The 23,683-nt window shown below is 39.4% G+C and overlaps 2 protein-coding genes across 4 annotated transcripts; one reads left to right on the forward strand and one right to left on the reverse strand.

Moving 5' to 3' along the window:
- The first annotated feature begins 1,952 nt into the window (after positions 1-1,952).
- On the forward strand, positions 1,953-11,982 carry sri (sorcin). Of its 2 annotated transcripts, none has more exons than XM_033639846.2 (9): positions 1,953-2,045; positions 2,161-2,355; positions 4,966-5,007; positions 5,106-5,175; positions 6,421-6,464; positions 8,846-8,993; positions 9,215-9,328; positions 10,394-10,452; positions 11,659-11,982. In XM_033639846.2, exons 2-9 carry the CDS (start codon positions 2,251-2,253, stop codon positions 11,683-11,685), a joined length of 609 nt encoding a protein of 202 aa, XP_033495737.1. In that variant the 5' UTR covers positions 1,953-2,045; positions 2,161-2,250; the 3' UTR covers positions 11,686-11,982. The 2 variants fall into 2 exon arrangements, with proteins under 2 accessions (XP_033495737.1, XP_033495738.1); XM_033639847.2 differs by having other exon boundaries at positions 1,975-2,085; positions 2,247-2,355.
- A 448-nt stretch (positions 11,983-12,430) lies between these two features.
- LOC144464459 (uncharacterized) lies at positions 12,431-23,340 on the reverse strand. Of its 2 annotated transcripts, XM_078171319.1 has the most exons (5): positions 23,089-23,340; positions 20,321-20,407; positions 18,651-18,783; positions 15,767-16,014; positions 12,431-13,515 (listed from the first exon to the last, which is right to left on the reverse strand). In XM_078171319.1, exons 2-5 carry the CDS (start codon positions 20,387-20,389, stop codon positions 13,420-13,422), a joined length of 546 nt encoding a protein of 181 aa, XP_078027445.1. In that variant the 5' UTR covers positions 20,390-20,407; positions 23,089-23,340; the 3' UTR covers positions 12,431-13,419. The 2 variants fall into 2 exon arrangements, with proteins under 2 accessions (XP_078027445.1, XP_078027446.1); XM_078171320.1 differs by lacking the exon at positions 20,321-20,407.
- Positions 23,341-23,683: the final 343 nt, after the last annotated feature.

Here is a 23,683-nt window from a genome sequence, read left to right on the forward strand (position 1 = left end):
TATTTTTCGTTGATTTTCTTTCTGTGCCATTTTGCCTTTAATTGGCAGGACAGTACTTAAGTGTGAAGATGGGAGAGAGAGGGGGGATGACATGCAGCAGAGGGCTGCAGGCTGGAATCAAACCCATGGCCACTGAGGCAAGGACATTGCCTTTGTACGCAGGATGGCCACTCTATCCACTGAGCTATGCCCCACAGTATCATTATATTAAAGGAGCAGTGTGCAGGATCTAGTGGCATCTAGCAGTGAGGTTTGCAGGTTGCAACCACCAGGTGAAACTTCTGGTTAGGATGTCATTGTGTTCATTGTTCAGAGGGTTTTTACTTGGAGCAGAATTCTCCAGACGTCTCTCCCTCTCCAAAAAAACAAAAAAAAAAACCCTGTGTTTTCCCAACACATTCTCACTCCGACCTCACCACATATTAACATTTGGTCATGGACTTTCCACATCAATGTACGACGTGCAAGGTACCCTGGGTGTGTTGGTTGTTGATGTTCTGGGACGCCACAACTTCAGCCTGTTACATGCATTGTCTTCTTTCAAGATACACTTCAGTTTTCACAGGAAATGTACAGTTTGCATACAGTCTCTTTCAAAATAAAAACACTATGTCGGTACAACACCGCAAATTGATGTTTTTTTTCCTTCAACAACAAACGCACGTGGTCACATTTTGCCAACACATACACACACATGGCTAGGTTTAAGAAAAAAGAACAGGGTTTGGCTTTAGAATCTTACAGGACACGAACACTGATCTCCCGGGTGAAAGTCAGTGGTTTTGAACCCATCCACCACCCCACTTGGGCTTCTGCCTCCTTAAACTTGGTTGTTGTCCTACTGTGTTTCCCCCTGATGCTGCCAGGCACTGTTAAACCATAAAGGACGGCTTTTTTCGTTGGTGTCTGACGCCGGATGTCACTGCCCTAGCGCAGGATTTCGACAACTGCGGTTGTTTTCCCAACGCTTTCATTGCTGACAGGCCGATGTGAAAACACAAAAATGCAAATGTCCCTATCTAAAGCCAATGTTTGGTTTCTTTGTTCTGGGTTACTGTAGAAACATGGCGGTGCAACATCGTGATCTCCATAGACAAGGACCTGCTCCCTATGAAGGTATTTTCAATAACATTTTCAAAAATATTTTCAATGCAGAACTACTTATAACAGAGTATTTTCTCAGTGTGTATTAGTACTTTTTTTCCAGCAGTATCTTTATTAAATTTAACAACAATAAACAAAGACACACACAGACACATATACCAGTATGTGCATGCATACATCCACAAAAAAAGACACCTGAACAAAGACTTGATGCTACGGTGGAAGATTTAACACACACATGTTATCCACCCCTACCTCCCATCCCAAAAGTATAAATGAAACAAAAATAAAAACAAATACAAATAAAATGAATTAATAAATGAGAGAGAGAGAGAAAAACAGGGAGAAAGAAAATCATAAATGACAGGCTGAGGATTGTGTAAGTGCACTGCAATACACTTCAGTTTAAGTATATTAATGTACAAATTTTGACAACAATAAAAAAACATGAAGGGCCCCTAGATATTGTGAAAAAGTAATCGATTACCCCTGATAGCATCTGTAATCTTTTCCCAAGGGCAGAGTTGTTAATAGTCCAGACATCTATTTACCATTTACCCATACACAGCACACCAACTTCCTTCCATCAAAGTGCAATAAGTCTTTGAGCCAATAACAGGTCCATTTCTAAAAAACAAAATGTTTGTATTAGTACTTTTGCTGCAGTGAATGATCTGAATATTTCCTCCATAACTGCAGCTGAACATATTTTGTGTTGTTAAGACAAGTTAACCCTCAGGGCTCTCTGCCTGCATCTCATCAGTTTTTATTACACAGTTTTTCAACATTGCAAAAAGCATTGTAGCCAGCGCTTTGATCTGATTGGCCCATTAGAGGTCATGTGGTCACTCACAGCCAATCAGAACGCAGCAATGAGGAAACCGGACATTTAACAAACATCTCAAAGGTTTCACATTTCTGCCTGTTTCCGCCGCAGTCAGGTCGGTTTATCCCAGGACACAGAAACACATCTATATTCTGGTAACGTGTTAACATAGTTTAGGTGCTTCAGGAATCTTTATTCACTTTATAATCTCGTTGTTTTGGTGTTTGTAGGGAACAGCTGCAGACGCACCCTCTGAAGTTAAGAACCGCGGTGGAAATCTGACCAGAACTCCTCGTCTTATCTGTGTGTATAACAGAATCATGGCCTACCAAGGATACGGTGCTCCCCCCGGTGGATATGGTGGACCCCCAGGTGGATACGGTGCTCCCCCCGGTGGATACGGCGGTCCCCCCGGTGGAGTCGCGGTAAGAAACCGGATTAAAGCTGAATGTGTCCACCGTCCCGGGACGTCCTGTCCAAACAGTGCGGAAGTGGGTCGAGTTGACTGAAATGAGGTGTTTTACTTTCTATAAATGCTCAAAGCTGCAGGTGTAGCACCTGTTTAAATGTTTCTACATTATATTCATCAGTTAAATGTGTTATAAATGTGGATAACTTGTTAGATATCAGCTAACTATCAACGCTAGTGTTCTTTAATTGCTTCCATACGCCTTTTTTTTTTAAAGTTCCAGTGAAAAAATACCACACTGTGAAAAAATACTCCACTACAAGTAAAAGTTCTGCATTCAAGAAATTACTTAAATATAAACAAAATGTACACAAAGTATCAAAAGTTAAAAAAAAAAGTGCAGAAAACATTAGTTGTTCTACTTTATCTGGTGTTTTTTTTTATTAATATCACTGCTGCATTAATGTTGCATTTCATTTAAAGTTGTGTTCATTTCTTTATTTGCTGCTGGTAGTTTGACCTGCAGCAGTGAGGAGATAAATGGTTTCCAGTGGACAGGAAGGGGATAAACACTGTAATCTGAAAAGTCACTAAAGCTGTCAGCTTTGGAGTCACAATGAATCGGGGTCGAGGAAGGGTGGGGTTTCTTCTTCACAGGCCCCTAAAGAGCACACACACACACACTCACAGTCCCACAGTAGATAATCAGATCAATCATTTCAGTGGTGAACCTAAACACACATTGTGATTCAGCGCTGGTGGACAATGTGAGGCATGCAGGCAGCTGGTGCTGATTATGTGAGAGTGAAGAGGAGTTTTGTGCTGCTAAAGAGACAATTGTGAGGTTTATTTGAGAGACAGTAAATTACTCAAATGCTGCACGAACAACAGACAGAGCTGTCTCACACAGAAATATGCTCGCCACTCTGCGTTGGCTCCCAGATAGGTAACAGGGAAGATTTTAAAAACATGATTACAGCTAAACACAGCTTCTTTAAACTTTGTTTATCACGTAAACTCACTTTCAGGGTTTCCATGATCATGGAAAAACCTGGGAATTAGTCAAAATCATTTAAAGTTCTGGAAAAGTTGTGGAAGTTTGTTGTATATGATGAAATCGTCACAATAATCTTCTGTGAATCACCCTCCATGTGATGTAAAAGTAACAGCAAGATAACTTTTTGTAGCTGTTGATGTAACGTAGCTCTAATATGCGTCGATGTGTTTTGCAGCTGAAATTATGTTTGGATAGCATTTGAATATCATATGTTTTTTTTTAGGACCAAATTTTTATTTAGTTTCTTTGCAAAGAATTAACAATAAATCATATGTACATAGTTGCATCACATCCATATACAGTATGTCCATATGTTTCACAAATTTTGTGGTTATTTAAATTCCAAAAGGAAAAATAAACCTATTGTCGAACCCTTCCCTCCCTTCCACACCGTGGCTGGCTTAGGATGACCGGTGATGTCATTTCCATTACATCAGGGCTCAGAAGACAGAGTAGTTGTGCGCACATCCAATCCTCCTTTAGGCCGGATGCTGGATAACAGGGGTCCATGCAGAAAGAAGAAGAAAATCCGCACACTGAATTAGAGCTCCCAGTAAGTTTTTAATGACTAAAAAAGCAACGTTTCGACCCAAATGGTCTTCCTCAGACCATTTGGTCTTCCTTTCGGCCCAAATGGTCTTCCTCAGGCAACTTCAACTGAAGTTGCCTGAGGAAGACCATTTGGGTCGAAAAAAAAAGCAACTTACTTAGTCATTAAAAACTTACTGGGAGCTCTAATTCAGTGTGTGGATTTTCTTCTTCTTTCTGCATTACATCAGGGCTACCTTCTTGAAGGTATGTCTCAAACTCATGACAGGTTGTCTTAAGTAATGACGTTTAAAAGCTGATCCACAGCTAAAGTCCTCTGTTATTTCTACTGCATGTGTTTTTCCACAGCAGGGCAGGTAGAAGAAGTTTACCTGTTGGAGGTGAGCTGTTTGCAGAGGTGCAGTAAGAGCCTGTTGTCTGCAGCTCTTCATCAACATCTCACTGCCGCTGATTCTGATTTTACTCTTCCTCCCTGCTGTATTATCAGACATGCCTTTACTGAAGAGAAACTGCTAACAAAGTTCTGCTAATTCAGTAATAACACATTTAATTTCCTCACAAAGCTGCTTCCTTCGTAGCCATTGCTTGACTCACTGGTTGTGAACTTAATCTTTAAATCTCTCTGATGTTCAATATCCTGGATATATCCAAAGAGTGGGTCTGATGCGATATTTGTGAGCCCTTCAATGAATTTAACAAGGTCAACAAATTTGGCTCTTGTTTTGTTCTTTTCAAAATGATCACATGCAGCTGACAACTAATGTTGAGACAAATCTGTCTCCACATAGACCTCTGACTGGTGTGTGTTGTCTTACTTTTAGAGTTGACTAGTCTACGTTTTAACTTGTGTTTAAATGTCAGGAATATTAGTTGTTAGGAACAACCCTACCTGGAGGTTTGTAACATATAATCCACATTAAGGTGTGTCATCTTCAGAGCTGAAGCGATTAGTTAATGGACACATGAAACCTTTAATGAAACATCCTGAAGACTTTGTTGTTTCTCTGTGTGTCTCTGCAGCAGGATCCTCTCTACGGATATTTTTCAGCTGTGGCTGGACAGGTAAAACACCCCCACTGTAACACTCATTATTGGTGTTTATCTAATCTTTGTGTTATCTGACTGAACTCTGACATGTTTCTCTCCCTTCTCTCTGACAGGATGGACAGATCTCAGCAGACGAGCTGCAGCGCTGCCTCACACAGTCCGGCATCTCTGGATCGTACAAACGTAAGGACACCAGACTGATAAGATATACACTCTAAACAGGAAATGCTCTTTAAGTCTGAGTCAAATTTTAACCTAATACTGTTGTACACAGAAGCCACTTTTCTAAACATGAAGTTGCTTCTTTGTGTCTGCTCAGGTAACAATTCAGTTAAAATGTCTTTTTTCAGCTTTCACAGACTGAATTTTGAAACACCTCTCACAGATAAAGACTGTTATCTTATTTAATACCAATACCAATTTATTTGTCATTATATAAATGTACAGATTTCTGGTTAAAGTATGAAACCATGTAGTCAGTCCATAGGGACCTGGGTTGCAAAGATTTGGAAAATCCAGACCTTTTCCAAGTGAAGTCAAGCTTGTAAAAATGTTATTTTTTAATAGTGAATTTATTTGTAGGGAAGTAAACAATCCCACACATCATCACTGACGAGCCAGGTCCAGCCAGTTCAAGAGTCTTGGTGTCATTCTGTACAGCACTCTTTCTTTCAAACCCTGCATAAAAAAAAACATTACCCAGACTGCTTTATTCCACCTCTGCCACATTTCTAGACTCCGCCCATCACTGTCCCAGTCCAGCGCTGAAGACTTGGTCCCCGCATTTGTTACATCCTGTATTGACTACTATAACGCAGTTCTCTCTGGCCTTCCCATCAAACTCATAAACAGGCTTCAAATCATTCAAAACTCTGCTGCCCGAATCATTACCTGCACCAAATCATCCAAACGCACCACCCCCATTATCATTTAACTACACTGGCTCCATGATCAGTACCGAATTGACCGCAAAAACCTTCTGCTCACCTTCAAAGCCCTCCACAAACACGATACGTCATGTTTGTAGTCAACCAATGAAGATGAGTTTACATATCACCTTGGGTTCGTCCTTCACCTTCTCAAAATGATCCCACGCTTTGGATTTCCTGCCTGACATGTTATTAACTAGCCTGTGGAATAACCACAGGTACCAGCTCTGGACATTAACCCGACTCCTGTCTGACTGCTGAGCGTGGACACTTCCTGTGTCTGTCCTTTCAAATTAAATTCCAACATGGTCCAACATGGTCAACTATCAGGGGGCAGCTCTAATATTTTTGCATAAGACCATTCCTGCCTGTTATGCATTGAGTCTCAACATTTTCCCACTTGTCAACATGTACATTGAGTATTTGTTTATTTTTTGTCCATATGAGTGTGGGATTGTTTCTAGCCTGTGTGCTTACAGTCTGTGTTTTCCTTTTACAGCCTTCTGCCTGGAGACCTGCAGACTGATGATCAGCATGTTGGATGTATCCTTCAACCATCAGCCACTCACAGAGGTTTAGTAGGTTGACTCAAAAGATGGAAGTTGTTAATTACAAATGTCAATTTCACATCAACATTTGTGGTTAAAACCCCAGCAAGAGTAAAAATAGTTGAACTTCCTGTTTCAACCAACCTGTTGATGCATAAACATGTTTATGTTCCTGTCAGTCACCACCCAGTTGAGACCACAAACATTTTCTCACAGGCTGCAGTGTCTGCATTGGCACATGATTATTGGAGCTTCTAAAAAGTTCACTAAATGTTTGTTTAGCATTTTTTAATTCTTTCCATTTGTAAATTAATTCCACTTTCATACTGTGTGACTGAAGTTATACAGTATGACATCACCTACGTGTTGTTGTAAAACAAAGCCTTACAATATAACAATTATTTCTGTTTTTTCTTTGAAAAATTTGGCCCATCCAGTCACTGATTTGTTGAATGCTCTTTCTCAGTGCTTGTGTGTGACCAGATTCACCCAGGAACATTGTTCTTTAAATCTGTGTGTTGTCTGCATGATTAATTTAGGATGTTTTGTTCTTTTTGGAACGTTCAATAGCTCATCTGGTAAAACAGGTGCCCCACGTACAAAGGCCATGTCCTTTGTTTGATTCCAACCCACGGCCCTCTGCTGCACCTCATCCCCCCTCTCCTCCCTTTCACGCTATAGCTGCCCTATGGAATATAGGCAAAAAGCCCTCCTAAAAAATTATCTTTAAGATATGTTGTTGTTTTCATAACCTGAGCTATAGGGAGCATGTAGATGTGGCCCAAGAATGGAGCCTTGGGGAACGCCACCTTTCATTTTCATAGGCTCAGATATGTAATTAACAATCAACACAAAACAGTCCCGGTCCTTTAATTAGGACTCAGACCAGTTTAACACTCTGCCAGAAAGCCCCACCCAGTTTTCCAGTCTGTCCAGTGAGATGTTGCAGAATGCAGCGCTGATAATGCCAGCACTGAAACTTTTCCACTCTGTTTCAGCGTCATCCACGACCTTAATAGAGCAGTTTCGGTGCTGTGGTGTGGTTGGAATCCTCACTGGAAAACAGAACAGTTGTTTAGAGCCAGGTAGATGTTAAGCTGCTGAAAAATAAAGTTTTAATTATTTTACTTGAGATTTGGATGTTTGACATTGGTCTGTAGTTATTCATGAATAGAGGTGTTTAGATTGTTTAAGAGTGGCTTAATAACAGCAGTTTACAGAGCCTGAGAGAGACGGCCACAGAGAAGTGTTTAATATTTGCAGAAGGTCTTTCACACCAAACTGGGAGAAGTAAACCTGGCTTTGTGCGCAGGGACATTGTTATGCTAAGACTAGTCTGACTCAACAGACGTAGACTGTGGCTCTAAACCTGGCATCGGGATGCTGATTTAGGCGGGCATTCTCCCTTCCTCCTAAAATTCAGAATCATTATAATCCATAAAGATAAACTGTATTTGTGTACAAACTTTTTATTTTGGATTTTGTCGTCTCACCTTGCTACCAGCCTCCGTTGGTTAGCTGTGCTATTTTACGTGGAGGAAACTGGGAATGACGTGAACTGTTTCAAAAATTAGGTCTCACTAAAATATCCTGTTGGCGGATCAGATACATGCTGAAACAATCATTTTATTCACTCCACCAGTTTCTCTTCCTCCTTCCACAGTACAGGAGAACACAGACTTGTTCACGTTCTTGTTCCCCCCGGGAGTCCCCTCCATGTTCACTCTCTATCCACTCTGCTACTTCCTGTTTGGTGCTTAAGACAGTGCAGCTATTGGTTGTTGACAATGCCGACATCATTGAACTTTAGTATTTGAATGAGCCAAGACTAAAAGTAACCATAATGTTAAACATGTTTGATTTTATCTGAATTTTAAGATGAAGAAAAACACTGAGCTTAACTCGGACTGAGTTTTATGACCATCTTACATCAAACCATTAAGATCTTGGGAGCGTGCACCAACTGAGGAAAAGCTCTCATGATTTTGTTCCGACATTGGAAATCTGTCTGCTACAGTGAAACCGCTTGAAAAGTTGTTTGGTGTAAGTTTGATATTCATCATTTGGTGGATGTATTGTATCATTTCCTGCCTGTGCAAATCAGTAAAATACAATAGTTTCTCTAATACTACCTGCAAAAACTGTATACTGTGAAGTGCAGCATACAGTAAACACTGTGTTATATCAGTATGTAATATGAAATTGGAGCACCCACAATGTCTTATCCGTTATCTTCTTCCCATCTGGGATGAGGATTATTCAGTGAGTATGGAGACATTTGACCTGGCGAGATGTAATCACTTCTGAGTGAAGTGCTTGGCAAAAATACAACTGGAAAAGTGTGTGATTGGTCCTTGACTGGCTGTGTTGTCTCAGAGGGACTATTCCAACAGCATGGGCTTCAATGAGTTCAAGGAACTGTCTCAGGTTCTGAACGGCTGGAAGAACACCTTCGCATCCTACGACCGAGACCGCAGTGGGACTGTGGAGGGCCATGAGCTGCAGCAGGCCCTCAGCACCATGGGTACGGGCAAAAACAACCTGTTAGACATCTTGTAGTTTTATATTTTCATTTTCAATTTGTCACAAAGCAGTCTTAAATCTAACATGCAACAGATTTTATTTGAGAAAAACTTCTTGGTTTTGTATAAAGGCAGATAAGCTACGAGATACGCAGAGTAAACACAAATATTAGGCGACTGCTCTCAGTGCATGATGTTAATGTCATTATGTATTTCTCCGCAGGTTTTAATCTGAGCCCTCAGGCAATGAACATCCTCATGAAGCGCTACAGCTCAAACGGCAGAATCGCCTTTGATGATTTCATCAGCTGTTGTGTGAAACTCCGCGCGCTGACAGGTGAGTGAGCCGAGGAACATGTTAAGTCTGAGACCATTTATATAAAATACCAGAAACCATCAGAGGAAACACTGAACTAACACTGGCAGATGACTGAGAGCTTCCTTCTTCTACTTCTGGATATTTGGACTTGTTGACATATTGATGTAATGCTGTTACCCACGGCAACAACAAGCATGGCTGAAAGTGACATTATTCCAGACTCCACAGTGGTTCCAAAAAGAGGAGCAGCTTCAGTAGTGTGGAATAAACTGTGGCGTCCTGAATGTTTTATGAACAGCCCCGGACTTCTCAGACTCTTTGAGTGACTTACCGCTCAGAGGGAACTCATTCAGCAGCTCCTCTGGCAGCAGCACAGCGTCTCTCCCTCTCCTCTCTCTGATTTTCGTATAAACCTTTGGTAATGTAAACCTACGTGATGCTCGCAGCTTGACAAAAAACTCCATATATGTGAATGTGTGATAGTTGTGGTATCATAACAGCCTGTCACAGGTTACAGCGTGATGATTAGAGAAGAAATGGCAGACCATAAAAATCCATGTGGAAAAAAACAGCTCAATCATTTAGGATTTTACTAAAAGAAGGAAATCAGCTGTTGATTTATATATATATAGATCCCAGGGGACATTTTTTGTATTTGGGAGCTGTTTAAATGTGTAATTAGAGGTAGATTTTATTTAGTTGAACTATTAATATTATAACAGAATCTGAATCTCTCTGTTGTTGTTCACAAACTAAAGAAATGAGATATCATTTTGATTTAGGTTTTACTGAATATTTGAAGGTCAACTCTAAAACTATATCACTTATTTTGTTGCAATTCCGATTTCTTAAATTAATAATAAAATATCTCTTTTTACTAATTTGTCAGATTGTCAAGAATTACATAGCAATTAGAAGTACGTTATTGCAAAAATACCCTGAAGTATTGTGATGTTATTTTAGGACCATGTAATGCCCACCCCTGCTTCACACTGTCATCACATGGCTGAAAGTCTGTGTTGTCAGATTTAACGTTTAAAGTATTTATTAGTTAATCAAGTCGTTTGTTTTCATGTTTTTTAGATCAGTTCCAAAGGAGGGACACAACCCGAAATGGCCAGGCCACATTTCAGTACGATGATGTAAGTTACTGACACTTTTCTGAAGCTTTAATGTCTCTGCTGCTGTTGGCACACCTGAGTCCATCAGAGCTGCACAGGAGAACTGGCTGTTTGAATCTAATAACTAAATATACAACTGGGTTAGAGCATTTGTCTCAGCTGACAGGTTAGCTGATATCCAAACACAGAATCATTTGGGTGGATCAGCAATATATTTGTCACTTCACAGGCTAAAATTAACTACAGCTGGTAATTTCAATAGGCGTCTCAATTCTATACTGTTGACTAAATTCTGAATATATTGTACAGCATACAGACACTATACATGGTAAACTATTGTGGCAATTAATGTGAAGTAAATAATGTACTTTACAGTTTTACAGTAACTGCAGTGTTTATACACTCAGTTACTGTAAAACTGTTTCTAAGGATTATTATTTTGTTTTGTGACCTTTCAGAGCTGCAGCACATGTCTGCACAATTATTTCTCTCTGCTGGTTTTTCTCCATCTTTAGCAACACATTTCTTTAATCTGCATTAACTGGTTTTTTGGGTTCACAAGCTGTGAACGCACCACCGACATATCATGACCTTTTGTGTTGATACACGAAAACTACTGTATTTAAACACTCATAAGATATGAAGGAAGATGAGTGTGTATTTGGAGTTGTGTTTGTGTACTGACACACAAACACAACTGACACTGTCAGAATTTTATCCCAGGCTGTCTTTGACAGCCAATGACAGTCCTTGAAACTGTCTCACTGTGTGACGTAGGACCACCGCTTTAGAGCCAGGACCAAAGATATGGCCACATTTCTTTGACGTTGGTCACCTTTCACCTGGGACAACCCAAAATTGTACAGTGTATACCAGGCTTAATATTCATCCTCCTTTTAGCTGCCTTTCAGCCCTGTTTTCAGCGAACAAGCTGATACCAGATAAACCCACTGTACACTGCCTGAACAGAAACAAACAGCAGACAGACACAGTTAGAGACTGACAACATTAGCATCTAAAGAGAGAGTGCTGTGTGTCTGCTCGATGATCTCCAGGAGGAAGGTGTTGGCTAACTTCCCACCAAAACATCTATGAATGCAGCTTTAACCAGTGTTGTTCGACCCTCTGGTGAACTCCTCTGATAAATGGTGTAGTAAATGACCAGACTGATAGATGATTGATGATCAGTTGTGCAATAACACTAAATATATATTTCTCTCTCTGTAGTTTATCCAGGTCACCATGAGCATATGAAGAGGAATAGACGAAACAGAGGGGACACTCCAGCCCTTTAACACCTTCTCATATTAACAGCATGTACTACTCTCATTGGTTTTATTTTTAATCGTCGTTGAAATGTTAAAGTCACATTCCATTTTACCAGAAACTTTTTTTTTAACAAAGTTGTTTTGTAATAAACTAACAAACCTATATGAACAAAGTAACTTAGGGTTATACCACTAACAAACCTCTACAGTACGTGTCTGTGTTAGTCCATGGTGCATATCAGTGTAAACACGTATGAAATGAATAAACATGACATCCATCACAGCCTGATGTTTGGCTCCTTTCTTTGAGAATGGTTGGGTTGTTTTTATTTGTTTGTATTTTTGAACTCAGATGCAGAGTGACAGAAACATTTTAACAAATTAAAGTGAAAAATGATATAGGCCACTGAAATAGTTCAAACTTCCTCGTCCGTTAAACTTGTGTGCAGGTTAACCCCTGTCCTAAATTAATGTAGGCTACAGCTACTGTATACCACGGGAAATATAAAAGAAGGTATGGTCACGATGACAGTGACAGTGTTGACTGAAAAATCTTTCCACTAGATTAAAAACACACATCATGTGAAAGTAAATAACTAAAAAGATCTTCATATAGAGTGTGGATAATCAGTAAGTCGGTGGTGTAGATCTGATTGAGTGGAGAAATAGTGTAGTGTAAGGTTTGTGAAGCAAAAGGAAAAACTAAAGACCAAAACGTGTGAATGCTGGAGGCTATCTTTATTTAACCAGGTAAAAACCTAACTGAGATTAAAAATCTCTTTTACAAGCGTGGTGCATCCCAAAGGGCAGCATAAAAGATTGATACAAGTTACAACAATGCAAACCACAGTATCCAATTAACATGGGATACAAGGTCCAGTACAAGAACAAATATGATGTGAGCACAATTTCTAAAATGATTTAGGAACAATCACATTGGCTACAAGTTTTCGATGTGTGATTTGAAAGACAAGTTCTGATCGATGATGATACCTACATACTTGTATGTTGTAACCATTCCAATTTCAGTCCCTTGAGTAGTTAAGATCTTTGGAAGATTAGATGTTAACTATTTGCCATTTGAAAATAGCACTGGTTTTGGATTTTTCTGCATTTAACACCAGCTTAAGTTGAGGTCGGAGGGTCTGAACATCATCAAAGGCAGACTGCAGGTATTCCAGAGCTCTTACTACTGAAGGGGACGAACAGTAGATGACGGTATCTTGGTCTAACATTTTTTCTGCACTAATGCAAGAAAAATAAGTACAAAACAGAATATTTATCAGAACAAGTATAAGAGGACTCTGGAATGATCGCACTGTTTGGACCGCCCATAACCAATTTGATCCCCTGTTAAAGAGTCTGAAATATGTGAACACGGCATACTGGTTTGAACCAAAATGTGATGAGCCAGAGGTCAATATAACACACAGTTTACAACTATTTGAAATCAGATTATTTCTCTATTTCCACAGGTCTGTTTAAATTTATTTTATTGTGTGGCAACAGGTTAAATATCTTCACTCAGTCTTGTATATTTCCTTTTATACTACTAGTAAAACAAGAGCCTCTAAATAAAGTCATACAGACATCAGTCTACCATTGTAAGAGTTTTCACTGCGAACAGTTTGTGCTCATTTATTTTCATTTCAAACAAAATATCATATGATGAGGAGAGGACAGAGCGTAGCATGCTGACAGGACTGGCTGGCGAGATCCATCAGTGCTGACACATCCGCAATAAGCTTCTTCTTCTTCTTCGCCCTCGTCTGTACATCACATTCTTTGGGAAAAAAATTGAGGCATGTGTACCATACTGTGAAAAAAACAAAAAACAAGTAGTGACTGTTTTTGGCACTGCACAAACTTTAACTTTGCATACATTTGGCGTAAAACCGAATGCCTCTGACAGGCGAAGGATTTTTAGGGTTAGGGTTACGATAAATGATCACATCAGCATTTAACCACAGCACAACTGAGGCTGCAGTGAACAATCTTTGTCTGTGTTTTGTGCACCATAATCATTACTAAATTCCTTCAGTATATTATCTTATCATATAATGACCAAAACTCTGGCTGTGGGTGTGTCTGTGTGTCTGTTCCACGTTTTTCTCCTCACTGCTATAGCAACCCACTGAAATGTCAAACTTTGAATGGGCATATCTCATGCCCCGTATGTCGTAGAGACATGAAACTTTGCACAGAGATGCCTCTCCTCATGAGGAACACATTTGCCTCAACAACCCATAACTTCCGCTTATATAGATTTTCTGCCATTTTGAATTTTTTGAAAAACACTTCAAATGGATCTCTTCCTAGGAAGTTTGAGCGATCTGCATGAAACTGGGTGAACATAATCTAGGGACCAATATCTAAAGTTCCCTCTTGGCAAAAGTTGGAAAACTTACTAAAACTGAGCTTCTATAAGGCAATGAATATTGCGGAGGGCGTGGCTCATCACATAAAGGTGTATAACATCTCAAGGGTTTCACCCATCACCACGCAACTTTGTAGGCATATGACCACACATAATCTGAGGGGACCCCTCCATTATTGACCCCATCAAACAAAATGGGGGCGCTAGAGAGCTCATTTCTTATCTAGGCCTAACCGCCATATGGATTTTTACTAAACTTGGTAGATATGTAGAACAGGACGCCTCAAGGTGACTGGAGAAATTTAACTCTAATTGGCAACTGGGTGGTGCTATAACAACAGAAAAATGCTTCAAAATGGCTAAATGTGATCGATCGCTGTGGCTCCCCCTGTGGACCAATGTTGGTGTTGTTTCTAATGTTTGGTATGACTAAGTCATGGTATGGTATGCTGTACATAATCACGGAAACTGTCAGTGTGTCATTCTGTCAGTCAGTCATTCTGTCTGTCCCACGTTTTTCTAATCACTGACGTGGTCAATCTATGTGAAACTGCACATAGGCATTGAGGACTGGCATAGGTAGAAGGTGACAAAGCTACCAATGGGTATGGACTGGTATGATATATAATTATCAGAGTGGTTACATTGCAGCCTCTCTCTTATTCCTGGATGACTTTGTCTCCATTAGACATAAACACAATAGGGTCCAGGTTGAAAAATACTTAAGTTTTCCCTTAACCCTGGGTAACTGCAAGTAAGCTGTTATTGATTTGAAACTGAATGTGTGTGTTTCGGGTCTTTACTGTTCAGCCTCACTGTTTTCTCCCCTACAGCTGTAGCAGAGTTGTGTTTAAGCTGTTTTGTATTGTTGCATGTGCAACCTTGCATGATTGGAAAAACATCAGTCTATTGTGCTACTAGTAGGGATGCAACAGTATTACAGAATTATTATTATTATTATTATTATTATTATCAGTCAGAATGACCCTTAAAGGGATGAAAACAGAAGTGTTATTGTTGGTTGAACAAACATTTTCTTACTGTAACTGAAACTTGACGCCATTGTGTTAATGGAAGTACCATAAAACTTCAATTAATAGCCCGGGCTATTGTTTGCTTATCACTGAAATCAACAGGCCTGTATTGGGGACAGGCCTTTAATACCTTTCACAGAAAACTGTTGCTCAGCAAAGATGGGAAAGATAATCAAATTGTTTATTTAAACCAGTGTGAATATTATTTATATCAAAATTAGGTTCCAGATAATATATCAATTATGAATCGCTCATTTGATCTAGCTCTGACAGACAGAGCATCAGAGAGGATCATGGCACCCAGCATACCGATACAACACCACTTTATCCTGTTAAAACAGGTGTATTTGATCTGAGGAGCCTTATGGACTAAAGGAATATGAATAACTTATAGGGTAATCTAAGAATGGACACATAATTTGAGGTAGCCAACAACCTGCTTTTATACATCCGAAGACTTCCTTTAAAAAAATGAACTGCCTGGCAACCAGACCAGGCCTCTATTGAGACAGGCCTTTATTTGTCAAAATGTGTAGCCACACCGAGCCAGTAAAAGGGACTGGGATTTCCCTTAAACATAGGAAGGAAATGTGAAACATCAAGCCAGTGAAAGGTTTCTGTATTCTGTAGATTTAACACAGTGGTGCGCTACATACCTGCCATGCTACCTTCACCCCATATCGCACGTAGGTGGCGAGGTTTTCGCAGTTGTTGGTGAAGAGTCGATATTTGTCACATTTTCCAACGGTTTCATTGATGCGCTTCATTATGTCTTCTTTGGTCCCTGGTTTGAAGTCCCTGATCCCGTCCAAGTAGTTGTCCTTGAAATCTCTTTTCCATTTTCCTCTCGTCTTTTCAAGTTTGTCAAAACGACAATCAGAGGGCTTTGATCTTCCCAGCCTACCTGTTAGTGAGAATAAACATTTAGAAATATTAAATATAAACTTGACACAAAAGGTGTTACTTCATCCTCTGCTGTTTAATTTGCTCTTTTCTTATTTTCATTTGTGTCAGAAATGGGCCGTTTTTCTTCTGCACACACAGACTGTAACTGTGACTGTAACTAGAGGAGGAAGGAAAAGTTTCAGCAGCATCAACTCAAGCAGCTGATCAGCAGGATTAGGAGTCCTGCAGCTCAGCCACCAGCTGTAGTAGCTCATAGGTGAACATGCAGAGCATAAACTGGCAAGCACATCTACAGTATATGTACACATGCTGAAGGAACATGGAGACATCTAGTGGTTTGGTTTGAATTCAACACCCACTTTGGTTAAATGAATATTCTCCTCTCTCGTTATATTAACGTTCCCAGCACTCGATTTAGTTTCTCCAAAATGTTGCTGCTGGTCACAGCTTAAGGAGAGACACAAATATATCTCACCATCATGAAACTTCACCAGCTGATTACTCACAGGAAGACAGTTATTTTTCTATATTACAAGTTTTTCAGTAATGTTATGTTTGGATATGCAAATGAGGTGTTATCTCAATAAGTATGCACTGATTTGCATAAATTTCCAGAACAAAAATTTTAACAAGACAGCATAACACTGTCTCATCACCAACCACTCATAACAACACAGCTACTTTGCACTTTTTACTTCCACACCAGAAAAGAAGACTAACATAGGAAAGTTTATTGAGGCGCAGCTCAACCCATGCTTACCACTGTAATAATGTAATAGGCTATATGTCTATATCTTGAACGGTGAATATAGATTCAACATTACTTTTATTTTAACTCATTTGTATTTTTTGTAATATTGTTTATTTCAATCACTTTTTTTTTTTTTTGGCTTTTTGTATATTTCTTCTGACTCTTGAGCTGCTGTAATGAATGAATTTCCTCAGTGTGGGATTTATAAAGTCTTATTTGATTTTATTGACATGTCAGAGTCAAAGGTTTTTATGGAGGGAAATTTTAGATATATCTCCTTATCATTCCATGAATCAGAAAATAGTCTCAGCAGCCATGAACAATGAAAAAATGAAATACAATAAGTTTCAATAGAATCAAACTAGTTCATACCCATTGGTAGCTTTGTCACCTTCTACCTATGCCAATCCTCAATGCCTATGTGCAGTTTCACATAGATTGACCACGTCAGTGAGTAGAAAAACGTGGGACAGACAGAATGACTGACTGACAGAATGACACACTGACAGTTTCCGTGATTATGTATAGCATACCATACCATGACTTAGTCATACCAAACATTAGAAAAAACACCAACATTGGTCCACAGGGGGAGCCACAGCGATCGGTCACATTTTAGCCATTTTGAAGCATTTTTCTGTTGTTATAGCGCCACACAGTTGCCAATTAGAGTTAAATTTCTCCAGTCACCTTGAGGCGTCCTGTTCTACATATCTACCAAGTTTAGTAAAAATCCATATGGCGTTTAGGCCTAGATAAGAAATGAGCTCTCTAGCGCCCCCATTTTATTTGATGGGGTCAATAATGGAGGGGTCCCCTCAGATTATGTGTGGTCATATGCCTACAAAGTTGCGTGGTGATGGGTGAAACCCTTGAGATGTTATACACCTTTATGTGATGAGCCACGCCCTCCGAAATATTCATTGCCTTATAGAAGCTCAGTTTTAGTAAGTTTTCCAACTTTTGCCAAGAGGGAACTTTAGATATTGGTCCCTAGATTATGTTCACCCAGTTTCATGCAGATCGCTCAAACAAAAAATTCAAAATGGCGGAAAATCTATATAAGTGGAAGTTATGGGTTGTTGAGGCAAATGTGTTCCTCATGAGGAGAGGCATCTCTGTGCAAAGTTTCATGTCTCTACGACATACGGGGCATGAGATATGCCCATTCAAAGTTTGACATTTCAGTGGGTTGCTATAGTGCCCCCCTTTGGCCAATTGATGTAATATTGCTTCATTGGCATCCTCCCATGACCCTCTACCACTGTGCCAAATTTCACATGGATTGACCAAGTCAGTGAGGAGAAAAACGTGGAACAGACACACAGACAGAGTTTTCGTCATTATATAGTAAGAAGATTAATTTGTCATGTTTTTGGTGTATGTTGTATGGTGTATGAACAAACCCCTCTGTAAAAACCTTCAGTATATACACTGGAAATAAATCTGGATAGTTTGGTAGATTTAGATTTCTGGCTCAGAATTTGAGAAAAAAACTCATTTTTAGAAAACAGCCTTTAAAGATATTTATTGTAAAATTCCAAATATTTTTTACATAAAAATAAGACATGAAGGTTAAATTTTAAACGTATGGATATCACCATGAAACGTCCCCAGTTTAACACAATATTATCTTGTATTTTAAGTTACAATCTAATTAAATTTTCCCAAACATTTCCAGAACATAAATCTGAACTAAAATAAAGCTAAATGTGTTTTGTGTATGTTGTCTCTCCACTGGTCTGAAAGAAGACATGTTAGTGACCAGTGCATGAAAAACACGTTTCACCTGGGGTGTCTCACCTCATTTTTTTTTTTTAATAACCTTTGAGTAATACTACATATGGGAGTGCATACTTTCATTTTCAGTGTACTACACATACCTGAGTGGTGATATATGTCATTATCACCTTGGCCGATGTCGATCTCTGTATTCGGGCCCACAAAGACAGCATAGTGCTTGTATGATTTTCCTTTGACACCTCTTGGAAACGCAATCATGTCTCCAAATTTGTACTGTGAACAGAGGAAACCAGAGATGCATTTTATCAGCTTTCATGTACAAAGCTGTACAACACAAACATCTGATTGACTAAATAATAATAATGAGAATAATAATGATAATGATAATGAATGTGGACGGGTAATGCTAACAGATAAAACCTGATGTTGATTTTTACATCATTAAGATTCAGTAGACATCAGCATTAGGACTTTGGTGGACTGAAACTGCAACTTTAGGGCAACTTAACTTAAGGAAAATCAAATATCATGATATTTTCAGCATATTATATTAATTAAAGTGTCCTGTTAAGAAATGTTTTTTTGAGAATCAATGTTAAATCTAAATGTTAAATCTAAATCTAAATGTTTAATCTAAATGTAAATGTTAAATCTAAATGTAAATTTCAATGCTAAATCTAAATGTTAAATATTAATCTAAATGTTAAATCTAAATCTAAATGTTAAATGTTAAATCTATTAGCTAAAAATTTAGTTTCACCAAGCACATTTAGATTTAACATTTAACAATTAGATTTAACATTTAGATTTAGATTTAACATTTAGATTTAACATTTAATATTAAGATTTAACTGTGATATTACATTTAACATATGTCAAATATTGCTGTTAATGTGGTAAAAAGTGACTTTAAAAAATTCACACCACTTTTTTAAACATTGCTTGAAGCTAAATGTGGCAAAATGTTGCTGTTAATTTCACTGTGAGCCACTTTACAAACGGCACGCCATACAAAACAACTACAGAGTGATTCACACTGACTACTAAAAAAACAAAACCAAACAGAGATGCATAGGGACTACAAAGAGATGCAAAACCACAACAAAAAGAAACTACATGACTTTAAAGTTAGAAAACAACAGACAACAATACAATAGAAAGAAGAATAGAATAGTAAACAATTTTAGATTTGTCAATAAATAAGTAAATAAATACGTTAGAATAAATAAGTAAGTAACAACATAGAAGAATATGCCATCTTTAAAAAGCAGATTGATAAAAATAAATACATTGATTAAATGATAATATAATAATAATGATAATGAAATAAAAGACAGTTCAATTAAAAGCCAGGCTAAAAAGGTCTCAAGGAAGGCTGTTCCACAGACGTGGATCATAGTTATGACACGATGCCTCACCAAGGGTTTTTGTTCTAACTTTGGGGATGATTAAAAGGCCGTTAGCAGAAGACCAGAGGCTTCTAGAGGGTTCAAGCAAATCTGCTAAATAGGTAAGCACACAGGAAGCAAATGCAGAGACTTTACAGTTGGTGTAATGTGTCCTCTCTTTCTGGTCCTCATCAGCACACGTGCAGCTGACTTTTGAAGTAACTGTAACTAAGCAATGTTTTTCTTAGGGAAGAAGAATACGCCCATAATACGCCCATGATAGGATGTGAACAGTTGTTTTGTTTGAGTATTTATAGCTTGGTTGTCACTGTGTGGTTAGTACGAGAATATCCCTAATAGTGATAATGACAGTATTAGTAGACTCATGAAAATGACACAATGCTGATATTATAGCAACTGACCTTCGCATTGATCACATTTATTGTGATCACCAGCTGGAGGATCAGAGAGACCAAGATCAGGGTTTTCATTTTTCCAGCAGTGGAGAGCTGACGTGGAGGAAAGAGGAGAACAGTTAATCATGCTGGATGTTAAACGATAAACGTCATGATAAACTTATCAGACTTGTAAAAATGGATAATGTGTTCCTGTTAGCTACAGCCTTTTAAGGGTTAGGGTTAGTGTGCATATCAAGTACACACACACACACACACACACACACACACAGCCTGTTTCACCGCTGCTTTGTCAGTGGTTTCGGTGTAAGACAGTGACACACAGAGGCATCCTTCACAGGGGTATGATCAACGACCAACAACCCAAGTCATCAAACCACCACTTTGTCAGAGGACACTGGCGTCAGACACAGAGAGGCAGGGGTGTTGTCTTTGGGGGGAAAAGTGGGACTGATAACCTGGGGCCCAAAGGGGAGGGGGGCCATAGAAAAGCCTGGAATGACAAGTTTGGTTTCGTGTTCATAAGCGCTATATCGTAGGCAACTGGACTTGCTTGTGTTGTTTCTTAAATAGCGATGATGTGAAGGTGATGAAGAAGACTCCGATAACACCGTCTTGCTTGCATAAAGAAAAGGTTTATTACAAGAAATACAGCATCTATCAAGCATCTAGAATGCTTGGAGAGGTTCTCGGCCAATGTGAACTGCTCTGAAAAACAGCCCCAAATACCCTGCTTATATAGACCTGGTGGTGTTTGTGAAATGTGAGACAAAGCACAACAGACAACAGAGGGACATTCTTGTTGGATTTCTCTAACCCTACACCTACGCTATAAATACCTTCTTGACCCTAACCATATATACTTCTGACCCTGAGCCCCTTACTGGTCATCTGTTCCAAAGCTTCAGAGTGAATGATAATACACTACACTTGCGTTTCGCCTCTCATCCAAGAAGCTTCTTCAGTTCTAAATGACTGGTGCAGAGATGCAGGCTTTAACCTCCGTGTGGGTGTGAACCCTTACAGAGTTGTTAAGGTCACATGTGAGTCATTGACCCACCTGGTCAGCATGTGTGTCGTTAAGGTCAGATGGGACCAGATGTGAATGGGTTCACATTCAAGATGCAAGAGGTTATCTAGTGCGTCATACATATGCCCCTTTCACACTGCCAGATTTTCTGCGAATGTTGGGCCGTTTTGCTGGCAAGCTGCGAGCGTTTAGACACACAGAGCTGGATTGGCGAGTTGATCCAAGACGCCCAATTTTCCGCCTCGTAGGGTAGACATATTGGCGGAACCCTTTTAGTCTAAAAAGACCGAGGCGGCCTTCCACAACGGGAGGGGCTGTTGAGGACTTGTGGGAGGAGCTGTTGATGACGCCGCACGTGCGACCCACTGGTGGTGGATAAACAGGAAACAGCTGATAGCAGGAATTAGTGAGCAGCTAGTAGCAAGAGGGAAACGCAAACCTGACAGACACTGTAAAGATGAGCAACTGGGGAGACAAGGAATTGTGCGCCCTGCTTGTCCTCGCAAATGAAGAGGCCATTAACCGTCAGATGATGGGGACGGTGAAGAACGAGCCAACTTACGAGAGAATCACCACTTGACCAGCTGCGGCTTCCCTCCCACGTCACTGTTTATGTCACACGCTGAGCTACAAGTTTTGTTACTTGCTCACGCCCCCCATTGCCCTGAAAAAGGCACATTCTGTATAAACAAAAGTAGGTAGGCGTCATTTTGCTGCACTCCCCGATTTTGTTTTTATACTGCCAATGCTGAAAAAAGACTGATTGGGCTTTCCTGCAAATTTGCACATTTCCTATTTAAAAAGGGCCATAGGCCATGCGTTGTTAGTGCCCAACAAATGACGTCATCATGCTATGTAGTTATTGTACAGTTATGAAGGTTAGCTCCCGGACAAGAAACATGGTTGGCGTTGTCACATTACATACTGAATGTAATGTAATGTGAAGTTAAGCAAAGCGTCAAACGGATGGCGTCATCACCTTACTTAATTCATACGTACAGTTACGTATCTTAGCTTTAGGCAAGTAAAGTATTGGTTAGCATAGTTATGTGATGTGATGTAACCTCACTAACAACCATACTTAATTTAAGCCAAACCTTGATTTTTTTTATTTTTTTTTTTAAACCTAACCAGGTGTTTTTGTTTCCTAAACTTAAGGAAATAAACCTAAAATCAAAGGACTCCAGATAAACTTTGTAAGGTTATTTTGAAAGGACACAATGCATGTAACATGTAAAAACATGTAAATTGACACGCCGTCCCTGAATTTCTAAAAGCGGTGCAGAAGGATACTGGGTGCGTTATATTTTGTCCACTGACAAAGCGGCGTTATTTGACGAGTTAGGAGTGAGAACATGTTGGTTTGAGAAAGGATAGAAAGCTGGAAAGTGGGAACAAGAAATAAAAAGCAAAACATGTGCACTGATTTACATTTATCACAGGTGGCGTCCAGATCTGGGCTAATTTTACCTAATGTGGCTATTGCAAAGTGGATATGATGCAAGCAGCAGTATTCTCAAAATAAAAACAGTATCACTGACAGTGTGTGTATCAGTGTGTGTTTAAAGGTCTCTCCTCTTCCCAGAGAAATCTTATAGATGGCATAAAGGATAAAGGACAGCCTATGTGTAGCTCCGTTGACTTCCATCCCAACACCAAGAGAGATGCTGCTCTCTCTTGAGAGACACAGATTAACATGAACTAACACATGAGAGAATAATTAGAATTTAGCAGAGGGCCTTACCAGAGTCCAGATGAAGAAACCTCAGATGCACAGGTGGTGGATGTCGCAAAACAGAAGAAAGGGCTTTCTTTCTGTCTGCTTGTTTTTACTCAATTAAAATGATAACTGATTACAAATTATTAGTGAAAAAATAAAACTGATTTAATGATTTAAATCTGAGCTAATCAGCCCACTAAAAAGATAGAATGAACTTGTCCGAAAAAGAACGGAAAAGAACTTCTGTCTGCCAAAAAGACACCAAAGGTCCAAAAGAGCCCCAAAAAGAGGTGCCACCTGACACTCCCCTGCTCATCTTATATAGCAGCCTGGAGACTGTAGCTGTAGCTTTAACATCTTCATATATGGTAAAAATCACACAGATGAGCTTGATTTGATAATTGATATACCAGTAATTTAGAAGTTCACGTCACCTCATTCGCAGTATCACAGGCGGATCATTTACATACATGGTAATAATTGTTGATTGGTGATGTGCCAAGTTCAATACGTCATGCACAGAAGCATGACACAAAAGGGGAAGTGCAGAGAGTTACTGCTGTTTAAGACTTTAGGTCCTTCAAGCAGCCTCCTGAGACCTAAGCTTTTGTTGGGTATG

The sequence above is a fragment of the Epinephelus lanceolatus genome, chromosome 10 (assembly GCF_041903045.1).
Source record: "Epinephelus lanceolatus isolate andai-2023 chromosome 10, ASM4190304v1, whole genome shotgun sequence".
Taxonomy (NCBI): domain Eukaryota; kingdom Metazoa; phylum Chordata; class Actinopteri; order Perciformes; family Serranidae; genus Epinephelus; species Epinephelus lanceolatus.

Bases quoted from the DNA above. Each gene is read 5' to 3' on its own strand.
- sri (XM_033639846.2), top strand. From the start codon at position 2,251: ATGGCCTACCAAGGATACGGTGCTCCCCCCGGTGGATATGGTGGACCC. The intron at 2,356-4,965 runs GTAAGAAACCGG...GTGTCTCTGCAG, and splicing joins GTCCCCCCGGTGGAGTCGCG to CAGGATCCTCTCTACGGATA. The intron at 6,465-8,845 runs GTATCCTTCAAC...GTGTTGTCTCAG, and splicing joins TGATGATCAGCATGTTGGAT to AGGGACTATTCCAACAGCAT.
- LOC144464459 (XM_078171319.1), bottom strand. From the start codon at position 20,389: ATGAAAACCCTGATCTTGGTCTCTCTGATCCTCCAGCTGGTGATCACA. The intron at 18,784-20,320 runs GTCAGTTGCTAT...CTCTGTTCACAG, and splicing joins TAAATGTGATCAATGCGAAG to TACAAATTTGGAGACATGAT. The intron at 16,015-18,650 runs GTATGTGTAGTA...TCTCACTAACAG, and splicing joins TGACATATATCACCACTCAG to GTAGGCTGGGAAGATCAAAG.